At 46.2% G+C, this 17,521-nt stretch overlaps 1 protein-coding gene across 4 annotated transcripts in view; it reads right to left on the bottom strand.

Moving 5' to 3' along the window:
- STRA6 (signaling receptor and transporter of retinol STRA6) overlaps window positions 1–16,597 on the bottom strand; it is a 53,596-nt gene extending 36,999 nt beyond the window's left edge. Inside the window, exons 1-3 of one of the 4 annotated variants that reach the window (XM_038419295.2) lie at window positions 15,996–16,597; window positions 15,587–15,667; window positions 6,504–6,634 (exon numbers count right to left, since the gene is read on the bottom strand). In XM_038419295.2, coding sequence (XP_038275223.1) covers window positions 6,504–6,613 — 110 coding nt within the window. In that variant the 5' untranslated portion in view covers window positions 6,614–6,634; window positions 15,587–15,667; window positions 15,996–16,597. The other 3 variants (XM_043493736.1, XM_043493738.1, XM_043493737.1) reach the window with 3 other exon arrangements.
- Between the last annotated feature and the right edge of the window lie 924 nt (window positions 16,598–17,521).

Genomic DNA, 17,521 nt, shown 5'->3' with positions numbered 1-17,521 from the left:
AGGAAAAATGAATGATTTTTTTCCCCCAAAATCTCCCCACAAAATTAAAAATTCTCACCAAAAACTGGCATTTTTCACCAAGATCTGGTTATGACAACCTACAGCACAGATTAATGTTCAATAGCATATTTTGTAAATTAGTGCATCTTCCATAATTCAGTTTTAGTAAATCTTTGTTGAAAGATTGGGACATAGTTCTCATAAAAAATGGCTGTCAGATGTGTGCTATAGCAAAGTTCTAATGAATTTATGATATAGATATAAAAAGAAAGCTGTATTTTTTTGAAACTCTACCCCCAAAATGTTTACTTGTGACCTGAGAGTAAGAATGAGAAAGTTAGAAGGGGGTCAAGAAGAGAACTGGAATGGAATTGGTAACAAAAGCTTTGATATTGCTTCTCATAAGAGCCAGGGTGGAGTGACTGACATTCTTGGCCCAAAGTTTTCATTGAAATAAACAGATGATAATCTCAAAGCAGCCCTGTGAGCTACTGGAAATAAAGCAAACCTTTCTTCAGAAAGATGTTGGCACAACAAGTTTCTGTCTACTTGGATTGTCAATTGTTTGGGGGCAGGGGGCACCATTTTCTTCTGTGTTTGTACAACCACTTAAACAAACCAGGGCTCCACGGGAGCTGCTACAGTACAAACAGGTAAATAGTCCCCTCCTCCTCCCCCCAGATGTGGGGAGGCAAGGTGATTGGCTCTAGTTCTCATTCACACAGAGGCCCCTTAATTTACGCTCTGAGACCTGATTCTCATTATTTCAATGATGTGCCGAAGGTAGTAGCCCAATGGCACTTTACAGTGCAAGGGGTGGGTGGGTTACACAACACGTTCATCAAGCAATGTGTTCCAGCAGAGGAGCTGGAAGAGCCATTTTACAGCTGACTTCTTGTTTGCACTTTCAGTGTGAAAGGAGGAAAAACAATATCAATCTCCTCACACAGCAGAATTCTTCTGGCATCCTTACGGCATGATATGCCCTCATCATGCGGTAATGCCAGGAGATAGGGGGCAGAATTACATTAATCTGGGAGGTTTTCATCTTCCTGAGAAATCAGCTCATAGGACAGAGCCAGAGAGATTTGTCTTAAGTGGCAGCCACAGGCCTTAACAAACGAACATTGGTTTTGGTGTCCAAGCCAGGAACAGAAAATCTGTTCCCTACTCACTCCTCCTCTGCTTGTGTGTCCCTGCCTCTCCCCCTGCTCTTCCCTCACCCCTAGCTTATCAGTGAGCCCTCCCCATTTTTGGAGACCCTAATTACCACTGCACTCCACCACCAGCTCTTGCCTCCTTTCTTCCCCCATCCCCCCAAATACTCACTCTAGCTGTGCTGAAAGTAACTCCTGCTAGAAGAGGGCATAAGGCCTCCTGGGAGGACGATCTTGTGGTTAAGGCACTGGAATGGGGTTCTGGAGACAATGCTTCAATTTTCTGCTCTTCCACAGACACCCTATGTGACTTTGGGTAGGTCACTCAGTGTCTCTGTGCCCATCTGTACAATGGGAATAACAGGGCATTCTCAGGCTTGCCCTGAAGGGTTTATGATATAAATAGACAAGGCCTGGCTCTCAGTAGGTGTTTATACAGCACCTAGCACAATGGGACCCCTAGCCACTACTGTAATACAAAGATTAATACTTTGTCACAGACCCATAGGAATAGAAGGGACCGCAAGAATCATCTAGTCTAATCCCCTGTCAAGATGCACGATTTGTTGTGTCTGAATCATCCAAGAAAGATGGTTGCCCAGCCTCCTTTTGAAAACCACCTGTGAAGCTGATCTCCCCCATGCCAAGTTCTCCAGATCCATGCTGAGTGCTTCTCCATGCTGCCCCAATAGACTGCTGAGCCCCTCTTCCTTCCCAGCATGAGGCAGAGAGCCAGAGCAGCAGGAGGGGCCAGGTGAGAGGCTGTCTAGGAAGCTAGCTGGGCAGGGAACAGGGTTAGCCATATACCCGACCTACAACAGCTTTACTACATGGGCAAATCATGAAGGATCAAAAACCCAGGGATAGCCAATGTCCTTAGGGGTTGGCCAGGAGAATGGATGATTGGGCACATGGTTCAAAGAGGATCCTGGAGTTCTGAAAAGGCTGCTGGAGAGATGGAATGGGAGGCAGGTTGGCTGCCTCTTTTAGGGGTCTGTGATAAATGAAGCGGGGGTAGCTCCCTTTTATGGACACCAAGCCAGTCAGTTAGCTGTAAAATCCCTCTTGGTGTCTGTTCTCTGTTTACTTTACCTATAAAGGGTTAACAAGCCCACAGGTAAAAGAAAAGGAGTGGGCACCTGACCAAAAGAGCCAATGGGAAAGAGCTAAAACTTTTTAAAATTGGGAAAAACCTTCCCTTTGTGATCTGTTGTTCTCTCTGGGCTGCAGGGACATGGAGCAGCAATGCTATAAGCAGGAATGCTGTGTACAGTTTTAAGCCAAGTATGAGAAATCATCAGTTCATACCTAGAATTACATATTTGGGGGATTTCAAATAAGTAAGTAAATTAGAAATGTTTAAATAGATGCAATCAGGTTTATTTCTTTATTTTGGCTTGTGGATCTCCTCTGCGCTAACCCCAGATGGTTTTGTTTGCTTGTAACCTTTAATCTGAACCCCCCAAGGAAGCTAATTTTTGGAATTGCCCCTTTAAAATCTAGCAAAAGCCTAAGTTCCAGATGTTTATTTTTCTCTTTGTTAATAAAATTTACCTTTTTAAAGAACAGGATTGGATTTTTGGTGTCATAAGAGGTTTGTGCATGTTGTTTGATTAGCTGGTAGCAACAGCTAATTTCCGTTTTCTTTCTCAGCTCTTCCCCGAAGGGGGTGTGTGTGTGAAAGGGCTTGAGGGTACCCCACAGGGAGGAATTCCAAAGTGCTCCTTCCTGGGTCCAAGGGGGTTTTTTGCATTTGAGTGGTGGCAGTGTTTACCAAGCCAAGGTCAGAAAAAAGCTATATCCTTGGGAGTTTAATACAAGCCTGGAGTGGCAAATATTAATTTTTAAAATCCTTGCGGGCCCCCACCTTCTGTACTCAAAATGCCAGAGTGGGGATTCAGCCTTGACAGGGCTGCTGCTGAATAAGAAGAGATGATAATTCAGGAGCCAGCCATCAGCAGCAAAGCTATGAGCTGCCAGTGGAGGAGGACAGACCATGGGAGAAAGAGAGCAGGTGGGAGAGAGGAACAGAACAGATGACAGCAGGGTATGAAAAGCAGAGCAGTGGAGCGAATACAATACAAGCTTTAAACAAACGAAAGCCTGATTTTAGGCATCTTACTTTTGAGTTGTCCAACTTGATTATCAGAGGGCTGAACACCCTACCTGTGACCATCAGCCCCCTTTAAAAGGAGTCCCAAGTTATGCCCCTTAAAATTAAGGCACCTAAAATCATTGACTGTTGAAAGTTTGGGCCCAAGACAAACCCTCTCTTCATTACAGACAATAGAGAATGTTACTTTCAAGGGACGGTGCAATGGCCACAGTGAATAGGAGGGAAAGCAGGGCTGGGCAATCTCACCTAGATGAAGCATTTTGCAGACCTGCACTCCACACAGTGATATTTGAGATCCTCATATCCTGAGCTCTATCAGACCTGCCTTCCTCACAGAAGCACATGTAACGGAAAGCAATCAGTCGTGTAGTAATAATATGTAGCTCTTATCTAGCACGGTACAGCAGTCTATCTCAAAAGCACTTTACAAAGGTGGTCAGTTTCATTACTCCATTTTACAGATGGGGAAACTGAAGCAGAGACAGAGGAAATTACTTGCCTAAGGTCACCCAGCAGGCCAGTGGCAAGAACCAGGAATAGAACTCAGGTCTCCCAAATCCCAGTCCAACACTTTATCCACTAGGCCACATTGCCTCCCTAAGTCACACACTGAGGGCTTGTCTTCATGTACAGTGCTACAGCGGCACAGCTGCAGCACTTTAGTGAAGATGCTACTATATCAATGGGAGAGCTTTTTCCATAGACGTAGTTCATCCATCTCCCCGAGAGGTGGTAGCTATGTGGGAGAAGCTCTCCCATCGACATAGCACTATATACATGGGGGGTTAGGTCAGAACAACTATGTCACTCAGGGGTGTGGATTTTTTACACTTCTGAGTGACGTAGTTATACTGACACAGATCTGGAGTGTAGACCTGGCCTTAGGTGTCATTGACTTATTTGGTCGTTAGTGGAGGACTAGAGAAGCATTCTGAAGTTCAGATACTTCCCTGAATCTCCCTCATCTGCAAGAGTCTGCTCATTAGGGCTTGGGCTTGACCGGAAGAAGTGGTGTGTTTTTAAATCAAGGGCACTATCTCAACATAAAATTCTAGTGCAGACAAAGCACTGTCATGTTTACCTCAGTGTAGCTAGCCAAGGTAAACCATAGGCCTCCTGCATCAGGATAAAAATCTTCCTGGTCCTTAGGTCTGTTGATGTAACAACCCAGTGGAAACATCACCGTGTAAGACACCCCCTCTTTTGCAGTGAAGACAGCCTATAAGAGCAGGTGTTTTAAGAGATTTGGGAGACTTTGCTTATTTCACAAAGGGTAGAAATATTCATGGGACAATATTTCAGCACCTTCGCTTCTTCCAAATCCAGAAATGAAGAGGAACATAAAATCAGAATCAGTAAATAACACGAACATTCTAGAACCTTCAAAGCAAAACAGTAATCCAAAAAAAGATGTGTTTAGTTTAATCCAACCTTTGACAATTCAGTGATCAACCTCCAATCAACATTTCAATGATATTTACCCCGATATCAAGATTTAGAACCTCAGTCAAAATATTATCAGACTCTGCAAACTTTAGCAAAAAGAAAAGGAGTACTTGTGGCACCTTAGACACTAACAAATTTATTTGAGCATAAGCTTTCATGAGCTACAGCTCACTTTGGATGAAGTGAGCTGTAGCTCACGAAAGCTTATGCTCAAATAAATTTATTAGTCTCTAAGTACTCCTTTTCTTTTTGCGAATACAGACTAACACGGCTGCTACTCTGAAACCTGCAAACTTTAGAGGCTTTTTGTTCTATACATGGTGCTAACGCTTATTCTTCTTGGCAACCCTGGAGCAAAGGAATCAATTGTATTTCCACTGGGAAAGAATACAAATATTCCATTCCCCATCATCCTTTCATAGGAAGAATCAAATTAAAAAATGCTTACTGTTGATCATGTGCTTGAGTGCTGTCCTAAATCAGGGCAATAGAGCCAAAACTTGACAATGCATGGAAATGAAACAACACTTTGTGCCTAATCCTGCTCATATGGATTGCAGGGGAGCATGATCAGGTGGAAGAGAGAAAGAAAATGTGCTTTGCTAAGGCATGGTGGAGCAGATGCAGGAGCTGTTGTCTCTACAGTTTGCATGGCAACAAGGATTTGCTACAAGCCATCAGCTCTTGCTAGCAACACACTATATAAATGCATCTAAATATGCAGTTCATCCACAAGGGATAATATTTTTCCCCAAGACAACAGATATATCGTAATGCTGCAGTAGTTACTGAAAACACCAACTTGAAACAAGTGTTAGATGGCTAAGTGGCAAAGGACTCCTTTGAGAGCACCCTGCACATAAATAATGTCACCAACATGGACATACAAGACTGGAGTACCCACAGTGCAGTTATGGGATTGTCTCCCCCTGGCAGACACTTGGGGATTGCAACAGAGCCCTCCGGAGCTAAGAGCATGAGCTGCTACAACTTAGGCTAAAGAGCCAAGGCTCCTTAGCTGTGGGGTTTAAACTCACTCATACCCTCTGTGGATTGGACACAGACTGGGACCTGTAACACACATACCAATGGGTTACATAGTCAATGCATTTTAATGGAGAACTCTGTCCCATATGGCAAAACAACTGTCTTAACTGGCCTGGGTGGCATGTCCCAACCTGCAGTTGTCAACAGGAGCCAATTTAAAAAGCCCATGCCAGGAAGTAGGAAAAGTTGGAGAGAGGAAGTAGTGAAGTCCCTTAACGATACCATGGACCAGCTGTGGTGTCATGCAATGCTGCATCACACAGCCTCTCATCCCCAAAAATCAGATTTCGTGAGCAGCAACAAAAAGCAACACCACTGCAGTGACACACAGATAACACTAACATAGAACTTTGCATGCTGAAGGAACATCAGCACATGTGCCAGGTAGCTGGAGGTTATTAGTTCCATCTTAAAGATGGGGAAATTGAGGCATAGAGTGGTCAGGTTTTATAATCAGAGTCAAGTGTTGCTACTGACGATTTTTTATTTGGTCATTTTTCTAAAAAGTCAGTAATGGGAAGTAGCAGCAAGGAGAAAGTTGGGAGGGTGGGGAGATGGGAAGAGTTGTGCATGCATGGAGGGGAGTTCCTACTTTCCTTGATCAGAAAAATAAAATTTCATTCCAGGAAAATGGGAATTTGAGACAAAAAATGATTCCCCTGCCTAACTAAGGACAGGGCACCCTCCAGCTGCAGGGCATAATTGGGAAAAAAAACCCCCAAAGGTTGATCACTCACTCATCTTGTGGCATCTCGGGTTCCATGGATTCATACATGTACCAATCAGAACTGGCAAAGTCTTCATAAGCAAGGGAGCTGTGGGCTGCCAAGGAGCTGTCATTCACCATTCTCTTCTCTCTCCACCTCCGCTGGGAAAAAGAAAGAAGAATTTTAAAAAAAAAATTCTTGCCTTCTGTTCTTGGTAGAGCAAAAATACCCACAAGGATTGCTACAGATCTTTTCCCTGGAGTTCTCTACAGTCAGTTCAAAATGCTAAATTTGCACAGAATACTTTATGCTCTCGGTACTGGAGGGTCACATTGACAGATTGGGAGGTGGGGGGGTAAGAATCTCTCCCTTCCAGTTCGGACTCTTTGCAATGTGAATTTGCATCATTTCAACAGCTGATACAAACAAAAGTAAAAAAGCCAAATCTCTACCGTGAAAAATCCAGTCTTGATTGGAGCTAAAAAGATTAAAGAGCTCAAGGCATGTTTAACTGGGTCCCTTCCACTCTCTCCTCCACCCCTCCTACCCAGCCTCAGTGCCCAGAGAATCAGAGCCTTTGTTTCAGTTACTTAACAGCATTTACATGAAAGCCTAGGAGTTGTGCAAGGGTCAAGATTTGGCTCCCTAGCAAGACACAGGCTAACCTAGAAAAGAATCAAGAAGGTCAGTGCGGTAACTGTCTGAACACAGGATTGAGCCAGGCTCTGCTCCCTTCCTGAGGCATTTTAAGCTGCTGTACCACATAGTACATGGCTATACCAGTCAGAAACAGTCCCCTGTGCTTTTCACTCAAGCTGATGCTGTAACTCCTCTGCCTCTAGCCTTCACTTCATCTGGGACATTTCAGACCCTGGAGATGAGTCAGCAATGACGTTGCTTCTCTCTGTTCTGCTGCTGCAGAGAAAGACATCAAACCAAAGGATGGAGAACAACTTTCCTTATTGGCAAAACAGAGGCCCAGAAATAGGTTTCCAATTGCAGAGCAGAACGAATGCCAGACTAGCAATGCTAAGTTCCTTGAATGAACTTTCTGTAGAAACTTCTGTAAGGCCAACCGTTGCTCAATGCAGCATCACAGTGGTTTGTAGAGAGGCGGAAGAGGTCATTTAGAGCCAGACTGCGATACCCTTCCCCGCTTGATTCCAAAGAGTCATCCCACTCACTTGAGACAGGCACTGCTCAGTGCGAGCAAGGGGACCAGCAGTTTGTCCTTATCGAGCAGCCTGACAGAGATCAGAAGCAGAGCAGAGGAAAATAGAAACAGGCCAGAATTTCAAACTGGGATCCTAAAGTTAGACTCCCACATCCATACATTGGCATCTAAATAACAGCGGCTTGATGTTCTGGAGGTATTGCATATCCACAGTGCCTGTTGAAATCAATGGCAACAGGAGAGGATCAGCACTTTTATTTAGGTCCTGTGGATTCAGATGCCTAACTTTAAGCTCCCAGGTTTGAACATTCTTTTTCCATGGTCCCTTTCCCTGATACTTGGAATAATCCCTCTGCTCAGAGAAAAAATATTTTGTGTCCCTCAAAGTTGCTTGTTGCTGCCACAGATTGGCCTGGACATTTACTATCTCTCTTCAATAAGAAGAAATTTATTACAGTATTGAATTTTTGATGACTTTTTCCCCCCCAGCACTTTCAGCATTTTTTTTTAACTAAGGCACCATATGGCTCCCATGACCACATTATCTGAGCACAATCTAATGAATTTCTCATCATGACACCCCTGGGAGGTAGAGCAGTGCTCTCATCCCTGTTTTACAGATGGGGAGCTGAGGCATAGAGACTGAGACCCTGATCTGCAAAGGAATTTACCCTAATTGCCACTGAAATTAACAAACCTCAATTCATTAGTTTCAGTGGAAGTTGGGAGCCTAAATATCTTGGAGGGTCTGGGTGACTTGCCCAAGAGCACAGAGAGAGTCTATGGCAGAGCTGGGAATTGAAAGTGTTTAGTTAAAATAAGACATGACACTGGTCCTTGTATCTGACTTCCCTGGTTGCACCTGGGACCAAATTAACATCCCAAGAGATGCTTTTCTTATTGTATCTCCAGCCCAGTCAAAACAAAAAACAGGAAGTCCTGGAAATACCCCAAGGCAGCTAGATAGGAGATAGCCATATTTGCAGATTCCTGGTTCAATTAGAGGCTTCTGGGGCAGGGGACACACACACAAAGAGTTCAGTTAGTGACATTTCAGGTTCCTCTAGACTCCCCCATAACCTGCAAAGCATGAGAGTAAGGAAAAAATCTCCAGCATTCTTGCCACCTTCATGTTGCCTAAAATGCTGCTAACACCACACTGGATGAGAAATTATATTATATATCCCAGCTTCTATCCACTTCATGCTCCAATGCAAACTGTAGCAGCAACATCATATACTCTTGATCAACGGATGTGCACATCTGACCGCCCCACATTCATACCCTTGAGAAGTTATTCTCCTTTAGTGGCACCAAGGTTGCTATTAAGGTTTTGCATTAGAGCATGTTATTCCCTGGAGAGACCAAGCCAGGAATCTTCTCTGGAGCAGCTGCTGAGGTTGTTCCATGGCACCATTGCTCTTTCTGTGGAAGGCACAAGAAGAATTGTAGATAAACATTGCAACACAGCAACAGTGCACACCAACACCCATGCTTACATAGCAAGTGTTTGTCAATGAATAATACTGCTCAGCACTCACTGTATTTTCTAGACACAACAAATCCTGCATCTTGGCGGGGAGTTGGACTCAGTGACCCTGGCAGTCCCTTCTGACCTTATGATTCTATTTGACATCTTCAAAGCACTTTCCAAGCAAGTCCCCATTTGTCCTCTCATACAGATAAGGGAACAATCACCAGCTGCTTCCATCTGGTGCCACTCTGGAGCCTAGGTAGCTGGTGCAGAATGATGCTTTGCCTTCCACAGTGGCAGGCCAAAAGATACCCCTCCAAGTCCAGACACCCCAGACTTGGGGCACGTTTGGATTCAAGTCCCAACATTGCAGCTGCCCCTTTATTTCCATAATGTGCTGAATTGAACACTCAGTCTGGAACACCCCAGAATGTTTACACTGTCCAGATTAGCTGGACCCCATCTCAACCCATTAACTCCCAGAGCCCCTACCAAGGGTGGGGCCCTCTTGTGCTATCTGCTGTACATGCACATAGTGAGGCCAACCCTGTGCTGAGGAGCTCTCGGCCTAAATAGATGAGGCAGACAAAGGGTGGGGGAGACAGAACCCAGCAAGAGCTGAGGCACAGAGCCATTAAGTGGCTTGCCAAGGTCACACAGGAGTCTGGCAGAACCAGGAATCAAACCCAGGCCTCCTGAGTCCCACTCCAGTGCCTTAGCCACAAGACTCATCCTTTCTTCTTATAAGGAATCCATTGTACTACCTCCTGCATCATCATTAGTTCTCCCTTTACAGACCCCCACGTGGAGCCAGGACTACTGAGACCATCATGTTTGGTTCGGCCTGCTCTGAAGCCAGGCCACTGCAGGTGTGATTCACCTGCCAAGAATGTAGCACTCAGTAAAAGAAGGAGCCTATAAAACCCATGCAGCTCCTTGCAGCACCATAAAAGAATTGGTTCACCCTGGAAGGCATCCCAAGGGGAAGCAATACCAGGTGTGCATCCCAGGGTTTATAAAACGGATGGACCAGGGCAGCTTTTAGTAAAGCACCTGCATTTGGAAACTAGGCTTCAACATGTGTTGCAACTGCTGCTGCTAAAATATATGACCAGATGTTCAACTGGCATAAGTCAGCATCCATTGAGCATTGTCAGGCTGCACCAGCCAAGGATCTGGCCCATAGTATTTAAATTAAACATAGCTCCAAGCCTGGCATTTGAGAATAGTCTCCATCTCCTCTCAGACACACAACATAAAAAGCTAGAGAAAGTGCCTGCAGAGGATGTGCAGCTACAGAAACACTGGAGGGGGGCGGGGAGGTAGAAGAGAGGAATGAACCCTGATTAGCTGCTCCCTTTGTAGGAAACCAACAACAATCTCTAGCTCTTATATAGCTCTTTTCATCAGCACTTTACAAAGGGAAGTCAGTATCATTAGCCCCATTCTTCAGATGGAGAAAACTGAGGCACAGAGCAGTGAAAGGAATTACCAAGGCCACCCAGCAGGCCAGTAGCAGAGCTGGGAATACAACTCAGGTCTCCTGCATCCCAGTTCAGGGCTCTAGATGCCTGATGTCACAGCCTAATGCAACACTAAGAAAAATCAAGTTACAATTCTTGCAAGTTGGAAACTCCTCCTGACCTAGGGTGACCATGTGTCCCATTTTGGCTGGGACAGTCTCTTTTATTAAACCCTGTCCCAACCATCCCAACTTTATATATATTGACAACTTGATCAGTTGGCAAGAGCAAATGGGACAAAATGCCCACTTTTGTCAAAAAAGTGGGGTGCAGTGCAGAGGAACATGCTGGGGGGGGGGAGCGAAGGTGCCACCCCTGCACAGAGGGGGAGGTAGGGCTGGAGGGGTAGTGTTCCAGTATGTGGGGGGTTGGCAGGGTTCCGGCAACAGCCTGGCATGGGGAGGGGGGGCACACTCAGGCAAGCAGCTGGGGGCATCCAGTTTTCCCTTTGGGAAATAAGGTCACTCTATTCTTACCTGAAGTACCTTGCAGGGTTTATACATCACCAGTGGTCAGGGTTTTGGCTTAATGTACAGTCTTGAACTACAGCAAGCAAACTCGAGAACCATGCAGCCACAGGGTCAGCACCGACCCAGAAGGCAGAGTTCCACCTATTGATCCCCAACAGCCCATGCTTCTAGGTGGTCTCCCATCCACGCACTGGCCAGCCCAAGTGTCTTTAGCTTTTGAAGACTGGCGGCAGGGGGGAGGCTGTGGGAGGCTAGTTTTGTTCTGTATCATTGACTGATTGGAGTCCCACATCTGTGACTAAGGAACAGCTGCTGAGGACAAGCAGGCAGGGGGAGCCTCAGAGACTTTCCAAGGCTGTCATGGATTTGGCGGTTCAAGGCTCTTCCTCCAGGGTAAGTACAATGATTCTTCAGCGCTCCCATCCTTAGCTAGACTATTGGGGTGAATCAGATATAGGATTCACTACCTGACTAATCTACCAATGCAATGCAGGCTCCCTGGGGTCATGCGCCCAGGACAGAATCTTGTACTTATGCCAGTTTGCCTCTGGAGAAGAGCCAGAAATGGGGCGATGGGGTCTGGTTCCTAAGGACTGTCTCTTCAGCACAGCTATCAATGGATGCTACATGCCTTAATAATTGAGGACTTGGGACATCAGGTGTTAGCAGTACACTGGTGGCATCGCCTTAAGGTGGGATAAAGTTTTGCACTGCTGTATGGCACCCTGAGGATGAAAGAAATAACAGTGGGAATAACAAGACAGCCTGTCCGGGCCTGTGGCCTGAAGAACAGAGGCTATGCAAGAGTGAGGGGATTCTCAGGGCTTGGGTGTGAAGTTGCTGGACTAACAGTGTGCTGTTAGTCCAGCAACTAAAGAGTAGCTACTAGGTTGCATGCAGAGGGCCTATTGCATTCAGGGCTCAACCCTGCAGGCCTAGCCAACTTCAACATGAAATCTTGCTTAGTAAGGATTGCAGGATCAGGCCCATACCAGAATTGGAAATCCCAGTGAGCCCAATGTTAGTGAGAGTAGCTAGAGTGATTGAAAGAAAAGGAGTACTTGTGGCATCTTAGAGACTAACAAATTTATTTGAGCATAAGCTTTCGTGAGCTACAGTTCGGACCAATTTGTTTGGAGCCCTGTCAAGCCTCCGCTGACCGATCCTAAGCCCGGACTTCTCCCTGGCTCCAGGCATTAGGAGTAAACGTTACCCATCCCTCATTCCCCACTGAGCTCGGAACACAGAGATTCTTGTACTCTCCCACCGCACAGAGCTCCACTACACCCAGCCTTTAACCGAAACCTGATCGCTTTGCTCCTCTAGCTAACCTCTGCCTGGGAAGGCTGAGGTTTTGATCACAGCAGCACCAGTGAGATTGATGGTCTCAATAAAGGCCCTTCATAGTCTTCATTTCCCACTATCTATCACTCCCTGGGGAGCTTTTGCATCTCACCACTATGAAGTGGGGGTGGGAGGGGGGAGCGAGGCTGGGAGAGATGGACTCCCCCTCACCCCCCAGTGTAATGGCAGAGCATTGTGCAGCTTTTAATAAAAATGATAAAGATCCATCTCCAGAACTGTTCTGGGAGCCTTTTTTATTTTTAAAAGGGATTTTGTTTAATTCAATTGAGCTTCACACAGAACTGAGGCAGGAATGAAACAAGACAGAGGGATCAGCTGTGGCTCGTCCAGAACTTCCCACAGCGCCTGCCGCATTTGTCTGTGCTGGGTTTGCTTAGTCTGTTAGATTTATTTATTTGCACCAGGGAGGGGCAGCTTTTCACACACACTGTTTGCACAGGTGCCAGTTAAGCAAAACAGCTGTCAGCTTATCAACAGTTAAGCAAATCCATGAAGAAACCATTAGCCATTTGCTCTTAAATTCAATCATCCCCTACTGGCATCAAGATGCAACCTGGTGATGTAGTGTAATAAATCTGTGGCTGCACAGAAATTCATGCTAATCACCATAGTGCCTGTGATATCATGTGGCAGTGGCTGTAGAACTCAGAGCCTCCTGCTCCAAAACCACCAACCCCTCCCGACTTTTGCTAAAGGAGAATCTCCCCATTAGCTGTTAGCAGTATAGGGTCTATGACACAGCGGTGTAGCTCTGATTCCATGCAGTAGAGAGCAGAGGAATATCCAATAAGGCCAGTGCAGGCCAAATCCTGAAAGGTATTTAGGTGACCAGCTCATTGATTTAGAGACCTTTGAGGATCAGGGCCTACGTTATGTAATGTGGATATATTAGCATACTGCCTGTTTTTTAAGAGATGGGCCTCATCGGCCACTGCAGGGCAGCCTCTGCCACACCCCATGTGAGGGGAGAAGAGAGGTGATTTCCTGGAGGGGGGACACAATTGGCTCTGTGCCTGAAGTAGAGGCCCCCTGCACTGGGGCCATTCTCCAAGACTGTCCTTATGCCTGCCCTATGGCCTCTGCTCCAACATCGCTAGCACAATGGGCTTCATGGAAACACTGAATCAGGCCAAAGTGGCCAAGCACACGCCCTGTGAAGCCAGCCATCTCTGCACTAGTGCTTTAGGCCCAGATTTTTGAAGCTATGCAGACACTACTGCGCTTGGCGTCACACCATCACACCAATTTAGGAGTATAAATCTCTCTTTCAAAAGGGATTTAGACACCTAGGCATCTAAACCCCATCAATTGGAATTCTGGCTCCCCAGTTCCTAAGTCCTTTTTGAAAGGAGAAGTCAGGCGCCTCAATCAATTAGGCATTGTGATGCTGAGCATGTATGGAGACACCAGTGATCTTGGTAGCCCATGAAGTCTAGAGCCTTTGGAATTGCCCCAGTACAGCACTAGTGAAAGCGAGACATACATTCATGGGGCAAGAGAAGTCCCAGAATATTCCATGCCCCTGTCACCCACAGAGCATTCCCTTGCACACAGGAAGCTTCCTGGAGGTCAGCAGCACCCCCTACCCCCACTGCCTCCAGCCTGGTGGGAATGGGGGACCCTGGAAGGACAAGCGCATTTACTGTTGTGGCAGGGGAGGGACAGCTCTGTGGTTTGAGCATTGGCCTGCTAAACCCAGCGTTGTGAGTTCAATCCTTGAGGGCGCCATTTAGGGATCTGGGGCAAAAATTGGGGATTGGTCCTGCTTTGAGCAGGGGGTTGGGCTAGATGACTTCCTGAGGTCCCTTCCAACCCTGATATTCTATGATTCAGTCTGGGCAAGATGGCACTTCTCTGGCTGTTTGCAAGCAAGTTTGGTGTTCATAATGGAAGTGCTCCTGGCTTGGGCCAGGCAGAGTGTGTTCAGGGGCTGTGCAAGCTTCCCACACTCCACACACATCTCTGCTGAGACACTTCACTGACTGCATCCCCTGCTATACTTGCCCTGGACCCTCAGCTTCCCCGTGGCTCTGCCAATCCCCCTCAAGCCAGGCCAGTAGCCAAGGCTGGATCCACTGACCAAGCAGCCATATGCCAGTCCCCACCTGCGCTATTAACCCTTCAGTCCCTGACTCAACATTAAAGCAGCACATGGTGAAATGCTCAGAGACTGAAGGGAGACAATGATGCCATCACTCCATGGAGCACTGAGCTGCAACTCCTCTCCTAGGCTGCTCAGCACCAAACAGGCTGGTCAGCCATGGAGAGTCTCCTCACCCCACCATCTGCCCTCACCACTGATGACCCAGCCTGCCAACTACCCCTCCAAATAGCAGCCTGCAACAGTTACTGCACCCTAAGCCCCCACTTCAGAAGCTAATTAGCTCACATGGCCCTGCTTGTAGCACATTTCCACCTCCCCCATGCACCCTTGGCCACAGAACCTGTCCAGTAACTGAACTGCAAGGGGATGCGGGTGCATGGCAAAGCATGAGCCCCTGGTCTGGACAGCCTCTGACTGTTGGAACAGCTGCAGCTGGACTGGGCAGCTCAGACCAGCGGTTCTCAAAGTGACACTTGAAAGCTTATAATGGTGATTAGCGAAAAGAAAAGGAGTACTTGTGGCACCTTAGACTAACAAAGTTATTAGAGCATAAGCTTTCGTGAGCTACAGCTCACTGCATCCGATGAAGTGAGCTGTAGCTCACGAAAGCTTATGCTCTAATAAATTTGTTAGTCTCTAAGGTGCCACAAGTACTCCTTTTCTTTTTGCAAATACAGACTAACATGGCTCCTACTCTGAATGGTGATTAGAAATCATTAGCCAAGCAAACTCATGGCAGGTTTTAAATGCCTTTTGCTCCTATGATATTTTGAACATCAAGAACAGAACTAAGTGCCTCAAACAAACTCTCCCACAGCCAGGAGCAGCAGATTAAAGTTTGCATTTATGAACTAGAGTAATAAATAGTGGAACGTCACTAGTCACATGCAAATTCAGTAGCCTGAATTTCCCTTATAGTTTGTCAGGCCAAAGTTTACAAACAAAGTCCCCCCCTGCAGCAGGGAACAACAACTTAAGACAGCCCAACAAAGTAAAATGTTACCTTCTTCAGTCAACTCTTCTGAGAGAAGAGCAGATGCACAAAACTTCTCCTCTCCTCCACAACAGTAGGAAGACAGTAATCCTGTTAAAAATACAGTCTCATTGAGAGAAATTTACAGATCAGCCACTTTCCTGCTTTCTCTCCCTGTATTTCAAAGTTACCCCAACAGCTAGTTGTCTGGAGGCAAGTGCACTCAGCAACTGCTGCAGCTGCTCCTGTGTTTCCTAATCTGATCAGAGGATCCCAGCAGAGATGCAGCCATGCAAGCTTAAAGGCAAAGTTCAGCACACCGGAGAGAGAAGGATCTCTACTACTGGGGAACTTTATCCCCTCCATTGCTAAGAGGGCTTGGCTCGGGGCCACCCCAGGGTTTAGAAAATTAAAAGCAACCAGTCAGTGCTTTGCTCACCCTTTGATTATCAACCACATTTCTGGAGAGTCTTCAGACAGCTCTCTGCCCCAGCACTTTGTCCACTCTGCTATTCCCCCACCCCACGTAACACACACAAACCACTAAGAGCTGTAGTGATCCCAGAGCCGTGAGGGACCAAACTCCAGCAAAATAGCCCCCACTTTCGCCTATGCTGGCCGTCATGAAAGGCAGGAGAGCAGATCTCCAGCTAGGGTAAATCGGCATAGCTCCACTGGAGTCAATGGGCCGGCTCATCAGCTTGTATAAATTAGAAACACCCCGTTGATTTCAGTGAAGCTATGGCAATTTACATCAGCTGAGAATCTGGCCCAGGAGCTTCCCTCCCTTTCCTCTATGTCTGACTTGCTCTGTTCCTTTGCCCCCACTACCTCTAGTTGCTCCAAATATATGCGGAGATCTTCTCTGACCTAGCCCCAATTCAACACTGCTTGGGGAGAGAACTGAGTTAACTCAGTTTTTGGTTATGTGTGACTATAGCAAGGGGGAAAGGGCCCATTGACAGCCCTAGAGACTTAAGTCCTCTCTAGTTACAGGATAGATACAGCTCAGCCAACAGCAGTGCAAGCTTCCTCCCTGCCAGCGTAACTGTGCCCTGTCTGCTGTTAACTGACCTGATGGGAGGGCATTTGCAGTGCAGAGCACCCACATGAGTCATCCCACAGCAGATGCAAGCCTGGTGCATTGCTACCCTGCATCCGCACTTGTACTGTTCCTCAATCTTCCTCCTGTACCTACCTATTGTAGAGATACCTATCTCTAGGTACCTAGCCCACAGAAGCAGTGGCTTCTGGGAGATTTCAGAAAGCCTTCTGGAATACTTCCGTGAACCCAGGAAATGTGTGTGGAAGAGGGCAGATTCCCCTAGTCTCTTGGGAAACTTGCATAATTCCCCACAGACCATGTGTGGAGACTGAGTCCAACAGCCCATGCAGCTTCTCAGGAGGGCAGGTGACATTTGTTCACACAGAAAGGCCTTTTGATTAAACAAATCTTCATGAAAAGCGGTTGACATAGTCAAACTTAGAGTTAAGCAAACACAGGAAATGTAGGATATTCCAACATTGGCTTTTGTTCCAAATGAGGATGAAAAGTTGAAACATCTAATTTTCTCATGGAACAAAATGTTGATTTTGGAATTTTTCAATAGAAATTAAACATGTCAATATTTTCCAGTTAAAACGTTTAATTTCAGTTTGTTGAACTGACCTGAAACATTTCATTTTGAGGCATTTCAATGTTAAATTGCATTTATTATTTCTATTAGTATATCATTTATATATGGATAGATGTAATTTATTTATATGAATTAATGTTGCCAATTGTCTTGTGGGAGCTGTAGTTCAGAATGCCTGATGCCCCCATTCTCCTCTATGGACCAGTGTTCCCTGGACAGACCACATTTCCCATTATGCACTTGTAGCTGTATGACACACAAGATGCACTACATCAGAGGGAAGACTCTGTTGTATCATGGGAGATGTAGTCCAGCCAGGGAGCTCAGC

This window comes from Dermochelys coriacea, chromosome 10 (assembly GCF_009764565.3).
Source record: "Dermochelys coriacea isolate rDerCor1 chromosome 10, rDerCor1.pri.v4, whole genome shotgun sequence".
Classification (NCBI taxonomy): Eukaryota; Metazoa; Chordata; order Testudines; family Dermochelyidae; genus Dermochelys; species Dermochelys coriacea.
Note: the sequence above shows the minus strand (reverse complement) of the source record. Positions and strands in the feature narration are given on the sequence as shown.